Source organism: Solanum pennellii, chromosome 6 (assembly GCF_001406875.1).
Source record: "Solanum pennellii chromosome 6, SPENNV200".
Classification (NCBI taxonomy): Eukaryota; Viridiplantae; Streptophyta; class Magnoliopsida; order Solanales; family Solanaceae; genus Solanum; species Solanum pennellii.
Genome location: NC_028642.1, coordinates 49,734,943 through 49,761,238, shown reverse-complemented (window position 1 = coordinate 49,761,238; position 26,296 = coordinate 49,734,943). Strand labels below are relative to the sequence as shown.

Sequence of the window (26,296 nt, the reverse complement as noted above, 5' to 3'; positions counted from 1 at the left end):
CAAATTTGGACCAAATGTTGGCAAAGGGAAATAGCATTTGCTTGTTGTATATATATGAAACTTTGTCTCAAACTACCGACTCTTCAACCTTTTGGCTCCCTGCAGAAAAAACTGAAGATGGGTCGCGGATTATCCGGCCGGCTCACCGTCATCTGCTTCTCTATTGTCTTCTTCATCTCGTCGACGAACTCCTTCTATCTCCCCGGCGTTGCTCCTCGCGATTTTCAAACTGTACACTCAAAACTTCATCTATCATTTACTCTTTTTTTTTGTTTGTTTTCTAGTTGGTTGATTGGATCATTTGGATCAAAATACTAATATGGTTAATGTTTCTTTAGTAATTTAAGGTTATTTCAATTCTGGGTCTTCAGTAATTTCTGAGATTTCCCCATTTACAGAGTTTTTCAGACGGATTAATGATTGGATCTATGGTTTATTGAAGTGGGTTTCAGTTACCTGTTTGATCTGGTGTTTTGTTTAGTTTCTGTAAAATTGTTTGACTTGCTTGATGAGTGTGATCATTTTTCGCTCTTTGTTGATGGACTGATTCTAACTTAGTCAACTGAGGTAAAATTAGTAGACAAATTATATTATTTTGTCTGTGTTCCTAAAAGAATGGTGGGGTTTGGAATAGGAGATCAAATGACTAGTTAGTGCCCGAATAGTAACAGTCAAACAAATTGGGATAGTGGGAGTATGCGTCAAAGCTCGAAAGCCTTTTTATTAAAGAGAATGAAATCGTGAAGATCTTTTTCATATTTAATAGATTACTCCAAGTGTTGATTTTCCAATTTAGCCTGTATTACTTGAAGTTATCAGATATTTGTTCGGTTAAGCAAAATCTCTTGGACTATGGGCTCGTTAGTCGTTACAACTTCCTGAGTTGTATCTTTCCATTTAAAACTATGGAATAGTTGCTGGATAGAATCTGTTAGGAAAGAGAATAGTTGAATAAATCTGTGTTTTGAGTGTTATGTTGTGCTATATATGCTTATATCTGTTGCTTTTGATTGCTTCCCCTTTATAAAAAAAGATTGTATTCCCTAGCAATTTCATGCATCCCACTGAATCCTTGTAGTGTAATTGACTCTAACGAAGTTTCCTTTTTCTATGTCTCTCTTTTTCTCTAACAGGGTGATTCACTTGATGTTAAAGTGAACAAGCTGTCATCTACTAAGACACAACTTCCCTATGACTATTACTACTTGAAGTTCTGCAAACCTACTAAAGTTTTGAATAGTGCGGAGAATCTGGGGGAGGTTCTTCGAGGAGACCGCATAGAGAATTCAGTTTATTCTGTAAGGATATATGCTCTTGTAGTCTGATGGTTATATGTAATGTTGCACTAGCTGAGTGTATCTTCTATTTGTTCATCCGTTCACAGTTCCTTATGAGACAAGATCAGTCATGCCAAGTATTGTGTCGGCAAAAACTTGATGCTGAATCTTCAAAAAATTTCAAGGAAAAGATTGACGATGAATACAAAGTTAATATGTAAGAGTAATGTCTTTTCAGCATTGGTCTCTTTATATTTTGTTCATTCCTGCAACGCATGTTAGTTCTGCTCATGTCTTTGAATGAAAATGAAAATTCAATATTCAATCACATGGTGTTGCAGGATATTGGATAATCTTCCTGTTGCTGTTCCTAGGCAAAGGCAGGATGGAAGTCAGTCAACTACATATGAACATGGTTTCCGTGTTGGGTTCAAGGGGAATTATGCTGGGGTTAGTGCTGTTTCTGACTTGTCAGATACTGATATCTTAATCCTCTTAGAATAATATAAATGTTTATGCATTTTACTTGCTTCTGCCAGAGCAAAGAGGAGAGATATTTTATAAACAACCACTTAAGCTTTCTAGTTAAGTACCACAAGGATCCTGAAACTGATACTGCTCGTATTGTTGGGTTTGAAGTCATTCCAAACAGGTTTAGATGCTTTACACCTATAGCTTGTGTTTTTGTTTCAATTCTTCTCACCCCAAGGAGTGGGGAACTGTAGATTTAGGCTATCTGTTCTCTTCTGATAATTTTTTCAACAGCATTAATCACGAATACAAGGAATGGAATGACAAGAACCCTCAAGTGTCGACGTGCAATGAGAATACAAAAAAATTGATACTAGGTAGTGCTGCTCCCCAGGAAGTGGATACAGATAAGGAGGTTATATTCACATATGATGTTGCTTTCAAGGTATTGAATCCTTATACTTCCTGCTATAGACTTAAAGCTATTCGTCATATATTGTGGTATCTTACTCGCTATTATCTATTTGTCTCTAGGAAAGCGATGTGAAGTGGGCTTCTCGTTGGGATACATACCTTCTCATGAATGATGATCAGATTCATTGGTTTTCCATCATAAATTCTCTTATGATCGTTCTCTTCCTATCTGGTATGGTTGCCATGATTATGATGAGAACTTTGTACAGAGATATTGCGAACTATAATCAATTGGAAACACAAGATGAAGCTCAAGAAGAAACAGGATGGAAGCTTGTTCACGGAGATGTCTTCCGTCCTCCAATCAATTCTGGATTACTTTGTGTTTATGTTGGAACTGGTGTACAAATACTTGCAATGACACTAGTCACAATGATCTTTGCTCTGCTAGGTTTCTTGTCACCTTCCAACCGCGGTGGACTAATGACTGCCATGGTTCTGTTATGGGTTTTCATGGGTTTGTTGGCTGGGTATACTTCTGCACGTCTATACAAGATGTTCAAGGGAACAGAATGGAAAAGGATTACCTTGAAAACTGCTTTCATGTTCCCTGGTATACTTTTTGCTATCTTCTTCATATTGAATGCTCTCATCTGGGAAGAGCGATCTTCTGGAGCAGTGCCATTTGGAACCATGTTTGCTCTTGTGTGCTTATGGTTTGGAATCTCGGTCCCCTTGGTGTTTGTTGGAAGCTACCTTGGATATAAAAAGCCAGCCATTGAGGACCCTGTTAAGACAAACAAAATCCCTAGGCAAATACCAGAGCAGGCTTGGTACATGACACCGTCTTTTTCTGTACTTATTGGGGGTATTCTCCCATTTGGAGCTGTTTTCATTGAACTCTTCTTCATCCTGACCTCTATATGGCTGAACCAGTACTACTACATCTTTGGTTTCCTTTTCATCGTTTTCCTGATCTTGATAATCACATGTGCGGAGATATCCGTTGTGCTCTGTTACTTCCAGTTGTGCAGTGAAGACTATCATTGGTGGTGGAGAGCATATCTGACTGCTGGATCCTCTGCTTTATACCTGTTTCTCTACTCCGTCTTCTACTTCTTCACCAAGTTGGAAATCACAAAGTTGGTTTCAGGAATCCTGTATTTCGGCTATATGTTGATTGCATCATATGCCTTCTTTGTAGTAACAGGAACCATCGGATTCTATGCTTCCTTCTGGTTTGTTAGGAAAATCTACTCATCTGTGAAGATTGACTGATCAAAAGGGAGCCTCGTTGATTTGTTATTATCATAGTGAAAATGATCTAGGTTATGCCAAGACTCGGTAAAAGGTAGAATTGCTTCTTGCTTCATCAGAGGAGAACCAAAGAGAAGAAGCTACCAATGACCAATCAGTCTTCTGGTACTAGCATAGGCTTAGTTGTATCTTGTGGTCATACTTCTTCTTAAATGGTTTACCTGTTAGCTTGATTATTGTACTTTCTAGCTATACAATTCTGTGGAACTTGATAAGATTTTGTTCTTCTTGATATCTTATTATGTTGAATCCATGAATAAGTGAGAGCTCGTACTAATTTGGAGTATATGGCTTAATTGCTTGTAGCCTTATCAATAGAGAAGTCCCTTTATATATGAGCAGGTAGAATATGCTCCAAGAACTTCTACAAGAAGATCAAATAAAAAAATTTGAGGTTCATCAAGCATTTGGAGTAATTATTTGTTATATATGAGTGTTGTAATATTGGAAATATTTGGCAACTTCCTTTTTCTTTCCCTTTGTTTTCATTCTTGAAATTTGTAGTAGACAGCATGCCCAAAATTGATATGTCTGTAGAATAAATGTTAGAAATTTGTGATAGGAATCCAAAGATCTTCAAACGTATGGGCAGGGTTGTTGACTCATAAATGGTGTAGCCAAGATATCAATTTAACAAATTAAAGTGAATGGGATTTGACACACCAATTAAAGTTAGCAAAAACTTTGAATACAAGAATATGTTGGGCTCCTAAAGTCCAACATATTCACCTATATGAGTGTTATCTTGTTGTGTTGATGCGAATGCTCACAGTGTGTGCAAGTAGCACACGTAGAGGATAAAATACAAGGTCGCTTGAGATGGTTACATGTTCTACATCGACCTATAGATACACTGGTGCATAGGTGTGAAACTATGATAAGTACAAGTGTTAAAAGGGTATGGGCCTGTCATTTTTATGTGGAAAGAGGGGGGAAGGGAAAAAAAGAAGATTGTCTGTTACCACTTTGTCATTAGCAAACTATAGATGTTTGGCTGTTTGGCTGCTGTCCAACTGCCAGAGAGCTCGATGTTATTGCAATTTCACAAGAACATGTCTATAAAGTGGAAAGCAATGGATGATTGTTTCTTATGTAGATATTACAATGTTGAAATTCCTCAAAGACAGAAGGCTTTTTAGATACTACCACTAAAGGTATCTGCACACAGTAGATGGCCTCATCAAGAACCATGTAGATGTGCACTTCAACCAAGGTGAACAGTGAACACCAATGTTATAAGTAGTACGGTAACTTACATAATATACAGAACCTGTCACCAGTTTCTTATCCAATTGATATGAGCTAATACACAAAGGGTGTGTTGCATATCTGTACAACTTCACCCGTGGTGAAGCCAAAGAATGATTGTGGTGATTCTTGGATTAGAAAAGAATACTTGAAATATTGCTGGTGTATATAATAGTAACTAGCTAACACCTTCCTTGTTTGCTTGTCCTCAGTGTCATCAACTGCAGAGAGCTTCAACTGAGAGTTTCTTCATAACACCTGGACATGGATCACCACCAAAAATTTCTGGTGTCACAGGTACTGAACACGACTCTTGCCCAATGCAGTACTGCGAAAAGTGGAAAACAAAAGAAAAATACAATTAATTCAATTAGAAAAATTAAACATCCTTCAATAGGTTCTGTTTATATAAATGAGAGGAAACAGGTCAGAGTGATTTTTAACAGAACTTGGTGTGATTAGGTCCAAGAGTATAATGCATCATTTTTGAAAGGAGTATAAAAGAAACTGGCATGTATACCAAGTTTAGTACCTTTTCAAAGGCATCGTATGAGTGGTGGGCGTGACAGCTTCCTTCACTGAAGCTTCCACAGACCCCCACTGGTGTTCCAAAGCTAGCAAATTTGATTGACGTAATCTTTTGACCAGGAGCACAACGGAGGTGTGCTTTAGGCCTGAGTGGCCTGTCAACTTCCCCAGATGCTTGCATCTTATAATTCACCAACTGTGGTTGCCATTCATTTATATCTGCACAGACACTTGCTAATTCTCTCTTGACCAAAGAGATTGCGTTGGGATCTCCTCCCCATTCCTCAAATACAACTAACAAGTTTCCAGTAGGATGCAGCCAAGAACGTGGCACGTGATACCTAAATCATGATTCTCAGTTAATCGTAGCTTCTTGTAACATCAGAGGAAAATTCCGCAAGGTTTGTCATTACTTACCATCTCTGTGAGGCCTCTCCACAGTTACTTAAGCACTTGTTCTCATTAAAGTAGCCTGCATAGTTACAGGCACTGCAAGTACCAGATGATTTATATCCAGGCCAGTAACGTCCAAGGCTTTGTCCATTTATCCACATTTGACCTTTGCCCATGGTATTCATATCTAAAGCCAAAGGCTCATTTCCAGCTGGAGCATTGAAAGTAGTCTGGAAACACACCAAAATGATTTAATGCTTGATATGAAAATCGCTTCACCATACAGCTTACTCTAATGCACAGAACTTAAGATAACTAAATATTCATTAGTTATGCACCTTGAACCATGTGAGAGGCTGTCTTTGAGTCACCAAAGAGCCCTCAACCCACTCAACAGATGAGCTGCCACTGAGCGAATGAAGATTCAAGGCTTCTCCTTTTAGACCAACCTGGTCAAGAAAGTTAAAATGTAAGATGATTTGGTAGTCAAAGCAACCACATTTTTTGTCGAACATTTTAATAAACAAACCTTGTAAGACCATTTCTGCCATGCTAAATCTCTTTTCCCCTCGTTAAGACCACTGAGTGAAACTGGCCCAAGAACACCAGTATTCCATGTCTCAAAATGTGGGCCAATATTCTGAGCACAAGCACAAGTAGAACCAAACCAAATGAATATGTGTATTCAAAGTACCAAAGTGTGACCGTGAAAATAAGTTCTCTGTGTGTGGATGTACATATATGGACGACAATAGAGAAAGATTGGGAAGGTGGGAGAAGACAAACCGGAAGACCAACAGCAATGCTTAGCAGAGAAATCTTGTTTATACCAGCTCTTAGATTTACTGCTTTATTGAAAGTAATTTTCTGCCTTTTTAAACTTCCATATACAGTTCCTGCAGAAAAAAAAAATAATTAACCGATCAAGACATATTTATTATCATATAAATTATTTAGTTGCTTGGGGGTTTGGGTTCCTGATGACACCAAATAGTTCTCCACTTTACGATTATAGAAGAATTTTATTGCAAACAGATTTTTTTCAATCCGCATAAACCAAACAGAAATGTAATAGTGTTTCATCTTTTTTCGTGTTTCCTTAAAGATATTGTTTGAAGGTTCCGTGCAGAACTAAAGATGCAAGTGTAAAGCTCATGAAAATCAAGAGACCATGTGATTTACCTGCTAATTGACCATTCACAAAAACATGCAAAGCAGGACCAGCTGAAGAGACTTTAAGCCATGGCCATTGTCCGCTTCTCAAGAACCCTTCACTTGGATCAATCTTGACACTGAAGATAGACATAAATGATCATAAATTTGTGTTGAAGCTAAAGTAATTGAATTGTTATTAATTTTCTTACTTTGACATGCGAAGCAGCAATCATAAATTAACAAGTTACACAAGCACTTACTCAGTCATATACCACAGATAATCAGACACGTCTCTTGTGGTATTTATCTGCTCCAGTAACCCAACAACCGTGAAAGTACTGTCTTCATAAGATGATGGCTCGTCATTGTATGACTGCCAAGAAAATCCTCTAATTGCTGGAGTCATCTTCATCAGAGCACTTTGAGCACCAACCTTCACATGGAATTAAAAAGAGTTGTTAGTCGCAGTATGCATAGGAGTTAAGGTATTCTCTATTTCATATGTCATTAATGTTTATTTAGACTTCGGTATACAATTTCATTGCTATGCATCAAACTGTACAAATGCTTAATGGAGAAAATCTAGTTCTCACCCTTGCAGTATTATAAACTGTGTTCTTGCAGTCAGGTAGAATGCTGATAGACCAAGGTGGCAAGTTATAATGCCTGTTCCCAAAGGGGACTGTAGCAAAGGAATGTTGGTTGTAGTTTGCAAGGAATGCAGCACACACTCCAGACTTTGACGTAAAAACATGAGCCTGTAGAAGAAAGTGCAGTCAGTTTCACTTCAGATTTAGTCATATACGTAGACTGTTCAGGAATTGCAACAAATCTTACTTGTTGAAAGTTTCCAAGGGATGTCACAGTTGGATCTCCAGATACTAAAGCTGGTTCACAAAGCTTTATTGCTCTATGCAGATCTTTCAGATGACCCCACTTAGGTTGCCGTAATAATCCTAAAGATCAAAAGGAAATGATAGGGATGATTCGTCATAGAAAGCAGCATAATCAAAATGTTGGAAAAAAGAAAAGGGAAGGACCAAACAAACAAACAAAAAAGAGTTGACTTAGATACAACAACATACTTTGTGTGATCTCACTAGTGGAGCCTGAAGAGGGTAGAGTGTACCTGACCTTACCTCTACCTTGGGAGGTAGAGAGGTTGTTTCCAGCAAACCCTCAGCTCAAGTAAAAGTAGTTTCATCGAAAACAATTCAAATATAAGCAATTTACAATTATATAACATATGATTTGATGCTTATCATCCTTGCATGACTATATTTACTCCCAAACTCAATATTAAAGGAGAAGTGCATACCAAATTCATCAAGTGGTGCATCATAATCATAACTAGTAGCAATAAATGGGCCACCAGCAGTCCTGCCAAAGTTTGTTCCTCCATGATACTGAGCCAAAAAAAAAAATGAAACATCATAAAACAATTTTCTTTGATTCAGAAGCTATAATAGCTCTTGAAAATTTTAAAATCACTCCATATACCATGTAGTAATTGATGAATGACCCCCCATTCTGTATAAATTTAGCAACCCCAAACGCCAAGTCCTCAACAGGACGATAAGGAATTGGACCTCCAAATTCAGTGAACCTGAGAAAATTATTCAAATAAGAAAATTATCCCACCATGTACTGTTGTTTATGTAAAATAATAAACTAATCATTTTTTTCTTCTTAAAGATGTATTTGTAAATTTACCAGGCAGTCCAGGCTTCAGTCCATATCTTGGGTTTATAAGCCTTATTTGGTGAGAAGTAGTCACAGTAGAAACCATTGCAAGTGTTTATCTAAACAAGGTGAATAGATACATTGGAGTAAGATAATAAAGGAAGAAATATTACAAATAGTACTAATTACTTAATAAAAGAATGGCACTGTTAAAATTGATCCAAAAAAATTCTTTTGACCATGATCTCCTCAACAACTTTCCTTTTTTTAAAAAAAAAAAATTTAGTGATTTAGAGTACTTTCTTATGAACATCAAAAATAGATTTAGATATCAAAATTCAGATTAAAAAAACTACATGCATTTGCTCTGCCTCAACTTTCTTCATTCATTGTAATCTACTATCTCCTCCATTTTAATACTTTTGTCCTACTTTCCTCTTTTTAATCCGTTTCAAAAGAATGTCTCTTTCTTTTTTTTGGTAATTGTTTAATTCTAGCATTTTACATGGCATGATTAAAATTAGACAAACAAATTGAAACGGAGAGTAATTAAATGCAGAACAGAAGTTATATTTTACTGTAAAAATAACAAAACAAATTGGTAATAGAATTTACTCCTCAAGTATTTTTACAATGTAAATAAAATGGAAATCTGAGCAGACTGTTAGAAGAGGTGTGTGTTCATATTATATTAGAAGACAAACTAACATGGTCTCAAGTCGGTGATTCAAATAGTGACAAAATTCATTGAAATTTGATGAAACGACAAGAGAACAGACATGATTTTGTGAACAAAAAAAACACCCCATGTGCAGGAATTAATGTATTCACTCAATTCTTGATGTTGAATTTTTTTTTATGGAAGATTTGAAAAAAGACAACAGGAAAGAGCAAAATAAATGAGTTGGTGATATAGGGGCAAAACTTACAACAGGATCTGGAGCATCATCTTGCTTGCACATGACCCAAGGTACACCAGTACCAAGATCCAAAGCCATTTTTGCTGCCCAGTCTAAGTAAGATTTACCTGGTTCACCCAGTCTCTTCTCAATTGGCCCATATTCATTCTCAATCTGTCAAATAAGTTATCAAGATTGGAACTTTCAGCAATTTACCTCACATTTTAAGCTTAGGGAACAAAAAAACATAGTTTTTGTCCTACAAACTGTACTAGAATTAGGAAAAATTGGAAACATTTAAGCAACCTGGGATAGTATTATAGGGCCACCCTGAGATTCATACAGCCGTTCCGCTTTCATCATATTAACAATCTTGGTAGTGAACTTTTGCATTGCAGACTTCATCAACGAGAAAAGGATAACAACCAAAATTAGAAGAAAAAAAATGACAGTTAAAGTAATACCAGTTTAGAAGTAATGCCATAAAGATTCTTTCTTTTTCTTCTTTTTTTGTTATCTAACCTTGAAAGGTGCATTATCTGTTCTGAAACTGATGCCTGGAACATACTTCAACCAAACAGGAAAACCCCTAAAATTGAAACAGGTAAAACAAAGCAAGAATTTAACTTCATTCCGAAATGAGTTTCACATTTTTAGCAGATAGGATAAGAAATTTGAGCCATTACCCAAAATTCCATTCAGCACAAGCATAAGGCCCAATCCTGAGATGCACATAAAGACCTGCTTGATGCACTATCTTAATGAACTTCACTAGATCATACCTCTCTTCAAAGTAATACTGTAAAAGAATAACATAAGCAATTGAATATCAGTATATCATGAAAATTATCACAAAGGTCTCAATTTTTCACTCACACTTGATATATCAGTAAATTTATGAAAATTATCATCAAAGGTCTCAACTTTAACTCACAACAACAACATAGTCAGTGAAATTCCACAAGTGGGGTGTGGGAAGGAGGTAGAGATACTATTCCCAATAGACCCTTGTCTCAACTTTTACTTACAATATTGAACATCAGTAAATTTATGAAAATTATGAGCAAAGGTCTAAACTTTTACTCACTTTGCCTTGTTCAGGCTCATGTCCATTCCAGAAAACATAAGTCTGAATCACATCCACCCCTCCTTCTTTCGCCTTCTGAATAAGATCCGGCCACATCTATACAACACCAAAAACAAAAAATCAAGAAAACAACTCATTTTGCCCAAAAGAACAGAACTTTAATAACCAACATTGAAGTACATTTCACAATAACATACCTCAGGAGTGCTTCTTGGGTAGTGAATAGATCCAGAAACAAGAATTCTCCTTTGACCATTCACAATAATAGCATTACGGTCATATGACACAGAACACATTCCAGATAAAACCCATGAACCCAATGATGCTAACAGCATCAACAACACATTCAACCTTACTAGCCTTAATGCCATTTTCTTTAGAATCAAGAACTCAACTTCAAGTCTCAAGATTGTACCTTTACGACGAAAAAGAAGGGATTTTTATCCCCCTCTCTCCCACCCACCTTATCCCTTCTCTTTAATTCCCTGTTTGCTACTTTATTCTTCAACTAGCAAATGTGAAGACAGAAATAAGAACATCAAGGAGCGGGAAGGGAAAACAGCTGTGTTTTTAACCTGAAAATTTTGTTTTTCTCTTTTATAAATTCCGTTACTTTTTTGTTAAACAGATTTGAGAACTCAGACTTTTGCGGAAAAAAATGGTGCTTTTGCAGCTGCTTTTAAACACCTCAATTACTGTTCTATTTTTAAGATAGGTTTTGTTTTTTATACTAAAACCCAACTAAATCTAACTCGCATGCTACAGAATCGTCTAAGTAAGTGTAACAGAAATATTAAAATTGATTTGCATTGTGTATACAAGTTTTTAAATAGTTAGCTGATTTAAAATTAAAATAATAGTTTGATTTTAAAAATCTAAGCAAATTAACGATTAGGTATTAATTTCAAAGTGGTACAAGAATTATGGGTCCCCTCTTTTGGCGTTTCTTAAGCTTTTCATAAAGTTCATCCAACTGTAAAAATTAATTATAGATCTGAATTATGATGTATGTGGAAAACAGAAAATTATAGGGTATTACTTTAATCAACTGAAAGTTTACTCTGCTCACAACTTTGGCAAATACTAATAGGTAAACAGGGTTAATTTTTTTATGATACAAAAAAATGTATCTTGGTAATTTTTTGAAATATATTTTTGATAATTAGTTGGTAAAGTGAAAAGTATCGCTTGAATAAATTTTATTAGATTGATGTTAACTTATTATTTTTTTGCCATTCTAGAAAACCTTAAACAAGGAGCAACTAAGATTCTAAATTTGAATATTGTTAAATCAGAAGATTGCATAAAATAAGTGTTTAGGTAACAAAGTCAGGAAGGATATAATCAAGAAAACAGAATTTTGTTTACTTGATTTTTGTGTTCAATAAGCAAACAAAAATTATTATATAAAATTATTTATATATAATTTTAACAAATACCGAAAGGGGATACGGTTGGTGCAATGGTAAGGGTGGAAGTTAGGAGATAAGATGAATATAAAGTATTATGTTGAATATTGAAAAAAATATAATCAACATAAAATATTATTTATGAAAAATTATTTTTATACTTTCATGAGAAAACGACTTCAACCATAAATATTTTCCCTTTTTTATCATATCATACGTGTCTAATTCAATCGAAAATTTTGACTCGAGAAATCAAACTAACGAGGATAATATAGCACGGTGTTTCAAGCAAATTTACAAAGATTCTCAACTGTTCCTTGCCTTGTAGTTATTGATCACATTCTCACGCGCTTACAACGCACGTCCAATTGTCTCCATATAAATGTTTCCATTTAATTGGATCGTGTTTTTCACGTCCTAAATAAAGCATATGATAAAATTCTCCTAGAAAATGACGATGTACTTTTGTTAATTGGCCTGTCGTGTGCATGATTTGGCTAAAAAAGAAAAAATTATACAAATAAATGAATCATTAACTAAATAAATAGTCTAATAAAATAAGGTGGCGTGTTGTCTCGATTTTTATATTTTAAACAAAAATGAATCTTCTCTACTTTTTTTTTTTGTGAAAAGGGTCTTATATACCCCTCAACTTTGTCATTTAGAGCTGATATACCCTCGTTATAAAACTGGCTCATATATGCCCTTACCGTTATACAAACGGCTCACATATACCCCTGCCGTTACAAAATGACTCACATATACCCTTCATTTAACGGAAGTTAAAAGATTAGTTTTAAATTTATAATTATTACTTCTAATTTTTTTTTAAAAATTATTTAGGGGTATATATGATTCTTCTATCAAAGTTCAAGGTATATTTTAATTTTTTTCATACATAAATTATTTTTTGACTTCTTTTATTATAATTATTTGAGTTTCTTATTCTTATTTTATTTTTTCCTTTCATTCCTTAGTTTAAAGAAAAAAAATTAAACTATTTTTTTGTGTGTATTGTAATTTAATTTCGTATTCGAAGAAAAAATTTGGTCATCTACAATAGGTTTTACAAGAATATTAGTGAAACATAAATAAATTTGATTATCAAAATAATAATTATAAATTAGTCATTGAAACAAAAAAAAAGTCAAAAAAAATATGTTTGACGAGGATTAAATTTATTCATATGGAATTATATTTTTTAGAAAAAAATAATAAAAATTTAGATTAAAATTAATTTTTTTTTCATTTCCGTTAGAGAAAAAGGGTATATGTGAGCCATTTGTTTACAAGTAAGGGTATATATGAGTCACTTTCATAACAAGGGGTATATCAGCTCTAAATGACAAAGTTAAGAGATATGTCAGACCATTTTCCCTTTTTTTTTTCTTAAAGAGATACAAATATTTTGACAGTCTGAAAATTTTGTTTAGAAACTTCCAATTTGTATTTGATTTTGTAAAAATATTGAAACGCTCACCTATTAATTATAGTCCTTAATTGGCAACAATTATATTCCCTCCGTCTGATATTGTTTGTCATGGTTTCTATTTTTAGAGTCAAATTATAAAAAATTTGACTAATATTTTAAGATGTATTTTTTTCATCATATTAATATGTAAAAAAATTATAATTTATAGTACTTTTTATTTAGTTTTAGAATATCTAATTTTTTTGTTTAAAATATCGAATTAATGTAATTTAATTTACCTTTAAAAATTAGTCAAATTGATTTTCGATAAACGTAACATGACAAACAATTCTGGACGGAAAGGAGTACATGGAGAAAGTTTAATGTGAAATTAAATAATTCTTCCATCTTTCAGGTGAATTGTTCCCCTTTCACTTATACAACGTCCTTGTTTTAGAAAAAAAAATCTCAAAATAATTAGTCATTTTAGAAATTTATCTTTTGGTCCATTTTGTTTGTTTTTTAATTAATCAGTCTAAAAAAAATCTTTTTTCTTTTTTAATAATTTTTTAATTTTAATTTTTCACGTAATTTATAATCGTAAGATTATGTAATACTCGGTATCTTTCACATATTTTAAATTTAAGATCACAAGTTTCAAAATTTATTTTACTTTCTAAAATTTCTTATAATTTAAAACCAAACAAAAAAATTAAAACGAATGGAGTAACTATTTTTAAGAATATATTATATTAAAAAAATATTACTTTTTAATATGCTCAATTCTCAACAAAATTTGTAAATAGATATCGCTTATTAGTTTCTATATCCTATATTAATTTTCTTTTCAATGAAATATGAAATAAAATAAAATCAAACTTATTTTAAAACAAAAGCAGAAGCAATAATTTTATGTCAAGCTAGTTATGGGGAAGTACGTGCATTATTTATTATATGGAATTAGGAACCTCCTAATAACCAGCTTCTCATGGAATTTTACTGTCATAATTATTTTTATAATACATATATTTGACGTAGTACATTAGCTATCATTTTGAATTCAAACACATCAATTAATTAATCTAGTATTATCCCATTTGAATTCAAACACAACCAGATTACCTTATGATGCATTATGTTCTAAAAGTTCAATTAAATTCCTTTTTTTTCTTTTTAATATATATCTAATATCTCTGCAATTGATCAATTTGAGAATAATTAAAACTAAATTAATAATACTAATAAAACTATTGTTATTATTGTAGTATCCGTTATTGATAGGATCATGAGAATTAAAATTACTTTCATGTAGCTTCGGCCGAGAACAAGTCGACTTATTAATTAATTGATCCAAAAAACGTTATTATGATTTTTCAAATTAGAATATGTTCGGTACGGAGAATTCAAAATTTTCATAAGGAGCAAATAAAAATGAAAAAAATTAAATTCTTCTGTTGATTAAAATGTTAATAAAAAAAGAAAATTTACGATAAAATTTCAAATTATCTCCTATGCATCGCCACTCTATCAGAAATTCAGAATTATGAGTTATTGAGAGCTACCCAATGTACATGTCTCAAAATTTAGAACATGATTTTAATTTATTTGTACTTTTTACTTTCACTTCTTTCGTTTTAAAATAAATTATAATTTTATTTATTTATTTTATTTTAAAGTAAATGATGTTTTACATAAGTAAGAAATATTGTTTAATCAACATTGTCTTTATTTTAAGACATGAAATTTTACGTCATTAAAAATCAGTTCTTTTTTATAGTGTGTGCGCAAACTTTAACACATCATTTATTTTAATTTAAAGCTAAGGGGGCAGTCTTTTTGCATATATTTCAATAATTAAGAAGATCGACGTTTAATTCCCATTGAAAAATGTAAATTTAGTGAACTAATTGAGAGATGGAATCAGCCATTGTGGTCCTCTCATTAGACTAAGGGACTTGGCCGCTTTTATGGACAGCTGTTTCATTAACTTTGAATTATTAACTTTGTTTTTTACATTGTCTGGCACAGTAAATTCCAGGAGAAAATTGTTCAAGATTTTGTTTATAATTTAAATACAAGAAATGGTTCTTTGAAAAAAAAACTGTATTTTATGTTACATCTTTTAAATATAGGGATAATAAATTAATCGAAGTTAAATAAATTATAATTATCGATTCATTATACTGTAACATTTAAAAAATTGAATATTAAAATTATGATATCAAAACTGTCAAATATCATATCGTAATATACCATGCCGACCGAACGAGTGAATTAATCCCTATTAGATCCAGTGAAAAACCACACTAGCTAAACAAAAAGAAAAAAAACAGATTCCTTATATTAGAAAGTTTAATGGTCAAAACTTTACCATTTTTTTAAGAGATTAGTAACTCAACTGTTTATTATTCTTTTACCTCTTTAAATGATCACTTTTTTATATCAAAACGTACCTCAATATTGAATTGGCCATATATTTATTCTCAATCAACAATATAAAGTGTATAGATCAACTTAACAGTGAGATAATATGTTATGTAGTATAAAATGAGTGATAGCTTAGATTGAATAAATGAAATAATGGATAGTCAAAATTATAAGAAGCTGACAGATATGTGATGGTTTACTTTTTTTTTTTTTTTTTTTTGCAATTAATTTTTATGTTAGAGAAAAAGTTCAATTAGTTCTTGATATCAATTTTTTTTTTTTTTGCTCTCTTAATTAGTTTTCCAAAAAAGTAAGCTCCAATATATATTTAACAAAATTTGATTATTTTAACAGGAACACTTATTAAAAAAGCATCAGGAAACTAAATCATGTCATATAGGGGGATATATTGTTGTAGCAATGAAAACTGCACCAAATATAAATTGAAAAATAGCAAAACTTATACACTTCGAAATAAATGCAATGGACACCGCATAAATAAAACCAAAATAATAATAATAAAAATATACAATAACTCGAATTTGTAGGACATTCAAATAATTTAGGGTTAGCTAAAAACAACTGGAAACAAAATCACATGTTTGTTTAATAGACATTTGATTGATTACTTGATATATACATATAATAAAAATCCCACCTAGAAACCCAAAAGAAAGAAAAACTAACACAAAAAGATTATTAAGGCTAAATTTATCTCCATTTTTTCTTATTTTTATAAATAAAACACATAAGGTCTAAAATAACGTACAAATGTCAAAGACTTAGAGTGTGTTTGGTATGAAGGAAAATGTTTTCCAATTTTCTCATGTTTGGTTGGGGCAAAAGATTTGGAAAATGTTTTTCAAATCAACTCATTTTCCTCAAAATTAAGGAAAATGACTTCCCTTCAAAAATCAAGGAAAACATTTTCCAAAACTTTCCTCTAATTTTAAATTACATTTTTTTTGGGAAAAACATCAATTTTAAAAAAATATTTTCAATTTCATAAATTATTTTCTACTCTAGTAAAAATAAAAGATGTTTCTCAAAAACATTTTTCATTCATAAATCAAACACTAAAAATCATTTCCGGAAAATATTTTCTATTCACCAACCAAACATGAGAAAATAAGTCCAAAATCTACTTGTTTTCCAGGAAAACATTTTCTAGGAAAACATTTTCCATGGAAAACATTTTCTTTCATACCAAACACACCCTTAGACAAAATACTAACATTACCCCAATCCATCAGCTAATCAATATATATATATATATCCTAAAGAAAAATGAATGTTATCTTTATTTGAAAGAAGATCATTGACGTCGCGACTCGCGTATTTATCACCTATCAAACTACCGTATTTTATTGAAACAGTATATATTTATACACAAAATTATAAGAAGTATGCTACAAAATCTTAGTGACTACAATGATACTTAATTCACACAATTTTCTTTGTATCTTCTTGGCAAAACCCCCACATGGAATACTATTTAAAAAAATAATCATTAGATCTAGATTGAATTTAATTATGTGTTTGTTAGCCTCCAAAAATAAAATAAAATCTATAGATGATTTAATTTGTTGTGTAATTGATTGGGTCAAATAATTCAACAAAGAGATGATGCAACGTTGGGCACATGTGCATGCCATTAAACATTTTTAATTGAATAAAAGCACCGGCTCTTGTTGAACTGTTACTTTCATGCTTTAATGTTTCAACGGTATAAATTATGAACATAGTAATATAATCACTTCTTTAAAAAAAATCAACTGATTTTCTAATTTGATTCATCAAAATGCAATATAAATTACCCCATCACTTTATATTTTTGAGAAACTTATATAAATATATTATATTAAGAAAATATTTATCATTTATAACAATAATTTTTTTTCACGTGATCACTTTTAATATATTTATAATGCAATTTTAATACATATTACAAAGAACAATTTATTATTCACATATTCTCTTATACAAATTTTATTGATGATTAATACATTTATCACATATTTTAATACACTTATAATACAATGTGTCAATTTCTTACAAAACAAACATAATATATTTTACAAACAGTTATAATACATATTTATTGCATACATAATTCACTTTGTAACACATATTTCAGATTTAACATAGTATTGTTATAAATGGTGATAAATAAAAAATATCGCTAAAATAAATAATTATTTATTAAAAGGTATTAATCCAAATAATTTTTCCTTATTTTATGCCACTAATATGACACCCGTAAACTGTGTCTCTATGGCTACTAATATGAAGGTCCAGTGCATTTGTTTATGCTACATAGATTATTGAGATAATTGTATGGAATGACAAACTAATAATATAAAATAAATATAATAGCTAACATTTGATTTATTTGTGTTTCATAGCAGACTGTTTGTCAGTCCCTCTCTCCTTCATATTCTCACTCGCTACTCTCTCTCTCTCTCTCTCTCTTCCTTCGCTCACCGCTCTCGCTTTATACAATATAATTGTATAAATTGTGTTTCTAATTGTATAAAGCGAGAGAAAATTGTATATACACATGCAAATACATATATATCCATCTTATACACTCATAATTATACAATAAAAGTACTTCCCTGCCCAAGTCTCTTTTTTCTTTCTCTCTTTTTCGTTTTAAACAAATTCAAACTGTATATAATTTCTCTCTTACTCGTTTTATACAATTCGATTCAATTGTATATTCCCTGCCAAAGTCCGCTTTTGCCTTTCTCCCTTTCTCGTTTTATGCAAATTCAAATTGTATATAATATCCTATACAGTTATAATTATACAATTCGTTTTATATACTTTGTTTTATACAATTCTATGTCCAAGTCTCTTTCTCTTTCTTGTTTTATACACTTCGTTTTATACAATTCGCTTCAATTGTATATGTATATCAAATTATACATTTATATGTTTGTTATGATGCGCAATTGTGTAAATTTTAATATAGCATACAAATATAAATTTTATATTTGATATACGTGAAAGTTGCCCAAGATTATTTGTTGAGCTAGAAGGTAAGCAGCAGTTATCATCTTAGTGATGGCCTGTTGAGCTATTGAATAAGTGGGCCTCTTAGGCTTTATTGGAGATAAGAAAGATGAGTCGGATTGGGTTTGTATTTAGGAAAAACTATATAATTACACAAATATTCATATCTTCTAGTTTAATCCAATCTATACTTTTAAACAAGGAAATATTATGTGACTAACCAAATATATAATCTTTAATTATTTAATATAGCTATAGTTTAAAGAAATTACGTTTTGTCACTGACTTATAACCATATTTATGCGGGTCATATTCAAAACTTATTTAATTCGGTTTCTAATTGTATAAATTAAGAATTTGTATATGTTAGTTATTTGTATATGATTTGTTGATACGTTGATTAAATAAGTTCTTAAGAATCCTAAATATATAAATACATAGCCTGTATATACTTACCTTGTTTCTATATTGACAAGCAAAATATACAAAAGAAAATACTCATAGCAAATTAAGTTATTGTTGTGAAGCGTAATTAAGCAAACTGTAGCTAAGGAGGCTTAAGTTTGATCTCTTTGTTATTTATAAAATTTCTTCAAATAATCACCTATTATTTCACTATTTAATAACTTTCTATCAAATTTTGATATTCAGATACACCACTCCTTCAAACTAGACCTAACGAGTCCTAATAATCTGTCCACATATCATCACTATTTGTATGAAAATAGAGTACTACACATTTGAATTTTGAGATTCGAAACTTGTTTCTTTCCATTATTTAGTTGATTTTTAATAGGTACTATTTTCTTTTAATTTTTAATAGTTATACCAAATTATTTTGTTGAAAGTTCATTGATTTAGGATTTTGTTAAAGTACTTTTGATGGCTAAAAAATCTTCAACCAGATAATCATTAATAGAGATATAATACACCAACAAGAAGTTATCCTTGACAGATCTTCTTTTGATTCGAATTTGAAGCTGCTACTATTGCCCAGGAATGCAGTGGCATTGTTATCATTATACCTTAAATCTTAAAATGTTTTTAGATTTCATAAAATATTCAATACAAATAGTGATTATGACATAACTTTATGTTTTAAACAGATTGGCGACATTTTAAACTCATCCAATTCACACAAAAAGATAATACTACATAATATATACTCTCACCTTTGCGTTTATGTGGTAACAATTCTCTAGTTCAATTTTAAAAAGAATAATATAATTTTTTTATTTTTAAAAATCAACCTATACAAACTTGTCATATCAATTACGACTTTACTAATCTATGACTTCAAAAAAATGATTCAACTTTTAAAATTTCTTTTAGCAAGATAAATATCACATTTAACTTTTCAATATTTTCAAAAATATCTCGAAGCAACACTAATATACTTCAAAATATTGACTTATCAATTTAGAATTTTTCAATTTTTTTCTATGTATTCAAAATTAGTCTAGGTTTTGTTTTAATTGACCAAAAGATTCATATGACATTGTATTTCAACCAAAAACAACATGAGATTGCATGTCGACCAAAAAAAATCAGTCAAGGTTTTATCATATTAATTTTTATGTATTTAAAATTTGTCTGAGTTTAGTCTTAATTGATTAAGAAATTCATATGATATTGCATATCAACCAAAAATCAATATGGCATTGCATGTCAAACAAAATTCCAAAGTGATTCTAATGCAATTCTCATACTTAGAAAATGTTATTTTTTAAAAAAATAGAATTTTCTTAGTCAAATTGGAACAGTCTAAGAGTTAGGAATTATAATTTTCGAAAAATCACATTCAAACTAAAAATTAATGTAATTGCTAAATTGCTTTAAAGGTTGTGCGGAGTTTCTTGGAACATACCTCTCTTTTATAACCCTTTTAATTAGTGATACAATCAGGATTAAAATAATATTAAGAGTTTGGGGTTTGAAAAATATAATTGCTCAAGTATAAATATATATATTTTTAATACAAATACAAAATTTATAATTAAAAAAAAAACTTTTTTTAAAATTATTTTAAACTTATTATAAGTCTATTTAGACCATACCAAAAACTTCTTTAACTTGTTTTAAGTTATTCTTTAATATTTGTCAAACACTTTTCGAGGTAAAGAACTGACTTAAAATGTAGGTGAACTTTAAGCCAATCCACGCCCTCTAAATTAGGATAGAATTAATTAATTTTTTCTTATTTTACCTCTACAATTATTATGGCCGTTGAAAGTTTAAATAAATTTTGAAAATTCAACTTTTTCCCAAGAGGCTAATTAATATGAACAAAGGATAAAATAGTAAAATTGATCAACCCATTTTTAATTTTTAATTATCGTGTAAAATAAAAAATATTCATCTATTAATGGACATAAAAAACATTAGTTAAAAGTTAAAGATTAAAATATCACTACCAAAAACTTTTAAAACATTCTTAGAGATAAAATTTAAAATTATGTGTCCATATCTATTAAGAGTGGAGTATTTATTATAATTGTAATAAATGTTATATATGCAGCACAACAAAAATTAGGAGTTCAATTGAATCTCTATCTATAATGGTACAAATAGGAGTGTGCATCAATTGGTTTTTAATGTATTATCAATTTTTTTATTTTTAAACATGTTAAGTTAATAAGATATTTTTTTTATTGATTTTGATCTTTAACTGTTTAATTTTTAGTTTAATCAATAAGGAAATGCTTATAATACATATACTATATGACTTCTCTAATATTTTAACGCGACAAGACAATAATGTAACTTTTTAAACACTCTCAAAATTGAAACAATAATAACCAATATGAAAATAACTATACAAGTATGGTACAAAGAGAAGTGAAGAGGATTAGAGTTCTTTCTTTAGATTTTAACATTTTGTATAGTGTGAACTTTTGAACTCAAAATTACTGTAAAGTGTGAATTTAAAGCTTAAGGACAAAGGCGATTACCAGTAAGATATAAATTAATAATTTTTTTGTATTCTTTATCATTTATACTTCTTTAATTTAATCTTTTATGAAATTATGAATGTTATAAGTCTATTTTTATAAGTGCTAAAATTACTAAATTATATTCATTTTTAATTGTACTTTTATAATATTCCATCCGTCTGGAATTGTTTGTCATGTTGCCCTTTTCGAAAGTCAATTTGACAAATTTTTAAAGTTAAATTAGATCATATTAATTCGATATTTTAAACAAAAAAATTAGATATTCTAAAACTATATAAAAAGTACTATAAATTACAATTTTTTGCATATTAATATGATGAAAAAATATATCTTAAAATGTTAGTCAAAGTTTTTATAGTTTGATTCTAAAAATGAAAACAATGACAAACAATACCGGACGGATGGAGTATGTTTTTTTCTTTTATCCTTTCCTTATTGATATAGTTTCTTTAAATAGATACATATTTGTGTACTTACTATATGGAGCGTAAAGAAAGATTATTAAGGATAAATCATATAGATATATTCATATTATTAGATGCTATACTAATATTATAATTTTTCCATATTTCTTGCTTGATGGTCAATGTAATATTCGATTATTATGAATTTTATTTAATAAGATATAAATTGATAAAACTAATATTTTAAGTTCAACATTTTCTATATAATAATTCAACTTTATAATAATTGTATGGGACAAACGTGCAACGCACGTTCTGAGAATTAGTATATAAATATAGTACACCCATCCTCTAAAGACCCCACTTATGAGATCTTATTGGATATGTTGTTGTAGTGTACTAATGAATAGAGCAGGCGAATTGAGTTTACGAATAACTGACTCGGGACTAGTTTTGGCATAATATTTTGTGGTGTAAAAATATAGTCTATGCAAGATGGTTCCCAGTTTTAGGTTGAACAATGATAAGTACCATAAAAAATCCTCTACATCAAGTCCACTTCATGTTAGGGTTGAAGTTTAATGTTAATTCTGAGATCTTTTTTCACCTCTATATTGATGACACTTCCTGTGTTGATTCACCTCCATTGTGCTAGGCTAATCGTTTCCAAGTTATATAGCTTAATTTTTTTTATGAATAAAAGTAATTTATTGATAGTAATATCTTAGTAACAAGCCGGGTACTAAGCGAAAGCTGGATAGAATCCTTAGTAACTGCAAGGATTCCCAGCAAATCAGCTTCAATGCAAGAAAGTGAAACTATTAACACAAAAAATAAACAGAAGAATGGAAAAGATTGTAGTTAAGTTATATCATCAAATCATGTCAATCAAGCTAGAAAAATATTTTAAAGAATGTAGTTCCCGTACATTTAAATACTATTTTTTTGCTAGTCCTAATCTATGACGTTTTAGTCATAGCAATTACTTAATCGTTAATGCATGTATCACTTTGTTTTATATTATTATATATACATAGTTATGAGCTCTTAATGACAGAGCCCATCGGTGAAGAGCCAAAGAAATGCATTCTTTAGCTCAACCTAGACTGAGTGAGATTTATGGCTTTAAGCGGGCCTTTCAACAATATTGCTATTCCCTTGTGCAATTTTCTTAAAAACAAAAGCCTGATCAAGAAAATGCATTTGGCAGCCCCCAAGGCTTAGCTCGAGTGGCAAAAGTGGAGGATTTGTGGTTCAGGTAGCAGGTTCAAGTCCCACACAATGCAAAGTGAAGCCTGGTATTTAAGTGGAGAAGGGTATAGTGGCTGGTTCATTATCCACCGAGTTTAGAAGGTTGTGATTGGTCCAAAAAGCGGGTCACAAACGGATTTCTCGGGTTATAAAAGAATGCAGCTTTGGCAGATTATGGAATAGTTTTCATGAGAATCTAACCTGGAATGCTTTAATCTTATCTTGATCTGTTACCTAGGTTTTTGAAGGTCTATTCTTTTTCCCTTTTTATAATGAATTTAAGATTGAAGCATATGATTTTATTGATTTTGGGGCAATATGTTTCATGTGTTAGTTTTGTTCCAGCTACCCAACTATGAATCTTTCTTGACTTGTCTACATCGATATTTTGTAGAGGAAGAAGAAAAGAAGAGGAAAATAGCTGAAGAAGAGGATACTGGAAATGGTGTAGATTAGATAGATCTGCACCAATAATTCAAAACATTGTGGTTTTGGATAAGTGCTGTATGAGTATTATGTTTATTACGTCTAGTCTTTTTGACTCTGAGACGTATATAGAGAGTGTTGTAAAGATTATAAATACATTTTAAATGTTCAGAATACACATGTAAACTTTTGCTAAATACGAGAATCATCTCATCTTTTTTATAGTGGCTATACTAAGAGAAAATAGACTAGCCTCTCAACATTTGTAGATGCTGAAAATTCTATACTTGGACCTGTTGGGACACTTATTATGTCCTTTTGGTTCACCTCGAAGAAACAGCTTATGTACATACTAGCTATAGTACTGACCTTGACCAACACGATAGTATCACTTACGATTTCTCTTTTATTTTAGTTAAGGCTAAGTTTCAACGACTCTTTCATGATTCAAATTGACGATATCCATAGGCTGGCTGCCTCTTGAATTAGCCAAAATAAAGTCAAGATAATCATTATGTTCTTCGTTTGATACATTAGAAAGTCTGTGAGACATCTTAAACTTGCAAACAGACCCAAAGTTCCAATCAGGTCTCGTTCAAAAGGAAAACGAAAAGGACCCAAAGTTTAGCCAAAATAAAGTCAAGATAATCATTCTGTTCTTCATTTGATACATTAGAAAGTCGGTGAGACATCTTAGACTTGCAAACAGACCCAAAGTTCCAATCAGGTCTCGTTCAAAGGGAAAACGAAAAGGACCCAAAGTTCCAATCAGGTCTCGGATAGTATCATTCACGATTTCTCTTTTATTTTAGTTAAGGCTAAGTTTCAACGACTCTTTCATGATTCAAATTGACGATATCCATAGACTGGCTGCCTCTTGAATTAGCCAAAATAAAGTCAAGATAATCATTCTGTTCTTCGTTTGATACATTAGAAAGTCTGTGAGACATCTTAGACTTAAAAACAGATCCAAAGTTCCAATCAGGTCTCGTTCAAAAGGAAAACGAAAAGAATGGGAGTTTATCAGACAACCATGAGACCATCCTAGGCCTGAGATCAGGACCCAAAGTTCCAATCAGGTTTCGTTCAAAAGGAAAACGAAAAAAATAGAAATCTGTCAGACAACCATGAGACCATCCTAGGCTTGAGATCAGGTCTAAGAACGATCATCTACTGCCACTGCAACTCGAGAAACTACAGTTGGCTGTTAATCACGCTCTAGTCACATGGCTATGCTTCATCAACCAGACTTGGTATCCTGTCTCTTTAGAATTCAAAGATTCAGTGGTACGAGCCTATAGAACAGATCCTGTTCAAGTAAGGTCGTGTCATATAATACTGGTATGAAGCCTCATAAAGTTAGAGTTTATGTGTTGCATTACCGATGTGGGAACAATATGTTGGCCCCTGACACAGCTACGCTGACTACATACGCAATCTCTAAGGCTAAAGCGCAGTAAAAGTAATAAAATTTAATGTCAGATTTCAGTTTTTGATTTGTTATAGAAAAAATAATAATTATGCATTAATTTTTTTTTTAACGTGTGGACGGTAATTTCGTAGAAACCGTTCCAATTCCAAGTAGGAAAAACTCCATAGCAGTTGCCATGAACTCCATAATAAAAATTAGGAAATAAAAAAATTAAAAAAAAGATATAAACCAATCAAAAATATAAAAATTGAAAATTTCCAATTCCAAGTCATTGAAGGAAAACCAAAAGAAAAATAGCCCATTCCGAATTACAGAAGGAAACAAGAATTCTCTACCTATAAAGTCACTTGCAAAGACTCAATAGTTTCTCATTCAATTCAATCAAAGTGACCGAAATGAATTCAGAGGAACACCACACAATGCTCTCAGAGTTTATAAAATCAATAGCATTCAAGAGACAACACATAACAAAATTATTCCAAAAGGGCGATGAAGTTGAAGTGGCAAGTCAAGTATATGGCTTCATAGGTTCTTACTATGATGCAACTATTCTTTCTCCCGTTGGCGCTTATCATTATAAAATCAAGTACAAGACACTGTTGACTGATGATGAATCAGCGCCACTGGAAGAGATGGTCAGTGCAGCAGTGATCCGCCCTGTTCCACCTCATCAAGATAAAACAATGTCAGAAAACGGATTCCGTCTGTATGATATGGTTGATGTGTTTGCCAACGACGGATGGTGGTTTGGATTTATCAGTGGGAAAATTGGAGAAGAGTACTATGTCTACTTCCCTACAACTGCAGATAACATTGCATACCCTCGTCATGTGTTGAGATATTGATAGAATATGTGCCTCAACTTAACAAGTAATGGACCAGGTCCCTTACTTCACTTCAGAAAAATACCAGAAAGTTAAATGCAGTAAAATCAACACAATGATTTTACGTGGAAACCTCCTTGCTTAAGGGAGTAAAACCACGACCTGTCTCACAGGATTTTCAATCGTTTTCACTAATCTTCAAAAGCAAAAGCGAAACACGATTACACCAAACGTAAGAAAGAGTTATCAATCTTACCGTTAAGCAATA

At 31.3% G+C, this 26,296-nt stretch overlaps 3 protein-coding genes and 1 non-coding gene across 4 annotated transcripts; 2 read left to right on the top strand and 2 right to left on the bottom strand.

Annotated features, from left to right (window-relative positions):
• Positions 1-30: 30 nt before the first annotated feature.
• Positions 31-3,882, top strand: LOC107023068 (transmembrane 9 superfamily member 7-like). The gene is made up of 7 exons (XM_015223615.2): positions 31-231; positions 1,134-1,298; positions 1,385-1,494; positions 1,619-1,727; positions 1,817-1,929; positions 2,043-2,193; positions 2,283-3,882. The coding sequence occupies exons 1-7, from the start codon at positions 55-57 to the stop codon at positions 3,438-3,440; spliced, it is 1,983 nt and encodes a 660-aa protein (XP_015079101.1). The 5' UTR covers positions 31-54; the 3' UTR covers positions 3,441-3,882.
• Positions 3,883-4,510: 628 nt separating this feature from the next.
• LOC107023067 (beta-galactosidase-like) lies at positions 4,511-11,269 on the bottom strand. Its single transcript, XM_015223614.2, has 19 exons — positions 10,670-11,269; positions 10,473-10,568; positions 10,072-10,184; positions 9,908-9,974; positions 9,692-9,784; positions 9,416-9,559; positions 8,517-8,605; positions 8,304-8,409; positions 8,122-8,209; positions 7,641-7,759; positions 7,397-7,561; positions 7,064-7,236; positions 6,831-6,940; positions 6,435-6,544; positions 6,178-6,288; positions 5,987-6,097; positions 5,673-5,878; positions 5,260-5,596; positions 4,511-5,055 (listed from the first exon to the last, which is right to left on the bottom strand). The coding sequence occupies exons 1-19, from the start codon at positions 10,841-10,843 to the stop codon at positions 4,945-4,947; spliced, it is 2,523 nt and encodes an 840-aa protein (XP_015079100.1). The 5' UTR covers positions 10,844-11,269; the 3' UTR covers positions 4,511-4,944.
• Positions 11,270-24,883: 13,614 nt separating this feature from the next.
• Positions 24,884-25,099, bottom strand: LOC114077702. Its single transcript, XR_003579075.1, has one exon. It is a non-coding gene; the product is annotated as a small nucleolar RNA U3 (small nucleolar RNA).
• A 16-nt stretch (positions 25,100-25,115) lies between these two features.
• On the top strand, positions 25,116-26,049 carry LOC107022400 (DUF724 domain-containing protein 6-like). The gene is made up of 2 exons (XM_015223022.2): positions 25,116-25,228; positions 25,569-26,049. The coding sequence occupies exons 1-2, from the start codon at positions 25,116-25,118 to the stop codon at positions 26,047-26,049; spliced, it is 594 nt and encodes a 197-aa protein (XP_015078508.2).
• Positions 26,050-26,296: the final 247 nt, after the last annotated feature.

Excerpts from the sequence above, each read along its gene's own strand:
- LOC107022400 (XM_015223022.2), top strand. The coding sequence starts at position 25,116 with ATGAAGCCTCATAAAGTTAGAGTTTATGTGTTGCATTACCGATGTGGG. Across the intron at positions 25,229-25,568 it reads ATCTCTAAGGCTAAAGCGCA|TTTCTCATTCAATTCAATCA; the intron begins GTAAAAGTAATA and ends AAGACTCAATAG.
- LOC107023068 (XM_015223615.2), top strand. The coding sequence starts at position 55 with ATGAAACTTTGTCTCAAACTACCGACTCTTCAACCTTTTGGCTCCCTG. Across the intron at positions 1,299-1,384 it reads TAGAGAATTCAGTTTATTCT|TTCCTTATGAGACAAGATCA; the intron begins GTAAGGATATAT and ends ATCCGTTCACAG. Across the intron at positions 1,728-1,816 it reads TCAAGGGGAATTATGCTGGG|AGCAAAGAGGAGAGATATTT; the intron begins GTTAGTGCTGTT and ends TGCTTCTGCCAG.
- LOC107023067 (XM_015223614.2), bottom strand. The coding sequence starts at position 10,843 with ATGGCATTAAGGCTAGTAAGGTTGAATGTGTTGTTGATGCTGTTAGCA. Across the intron at positions 5,879-5,986 it reads AGCCTCTCACATGGTTCAAG|ACTACTTTCAATGCTCCAGC; the intron begins GTGCATAACTAA and ends GTGTGTTTCCAG. Across the intron at positions 5,597-5,672 it reads GGAGAGGCCTCACAGAGATG|GTATCACGTGCCACGTTCTT; the intron begins GTAAGTAATGAC and ends ATCATGATTTAG.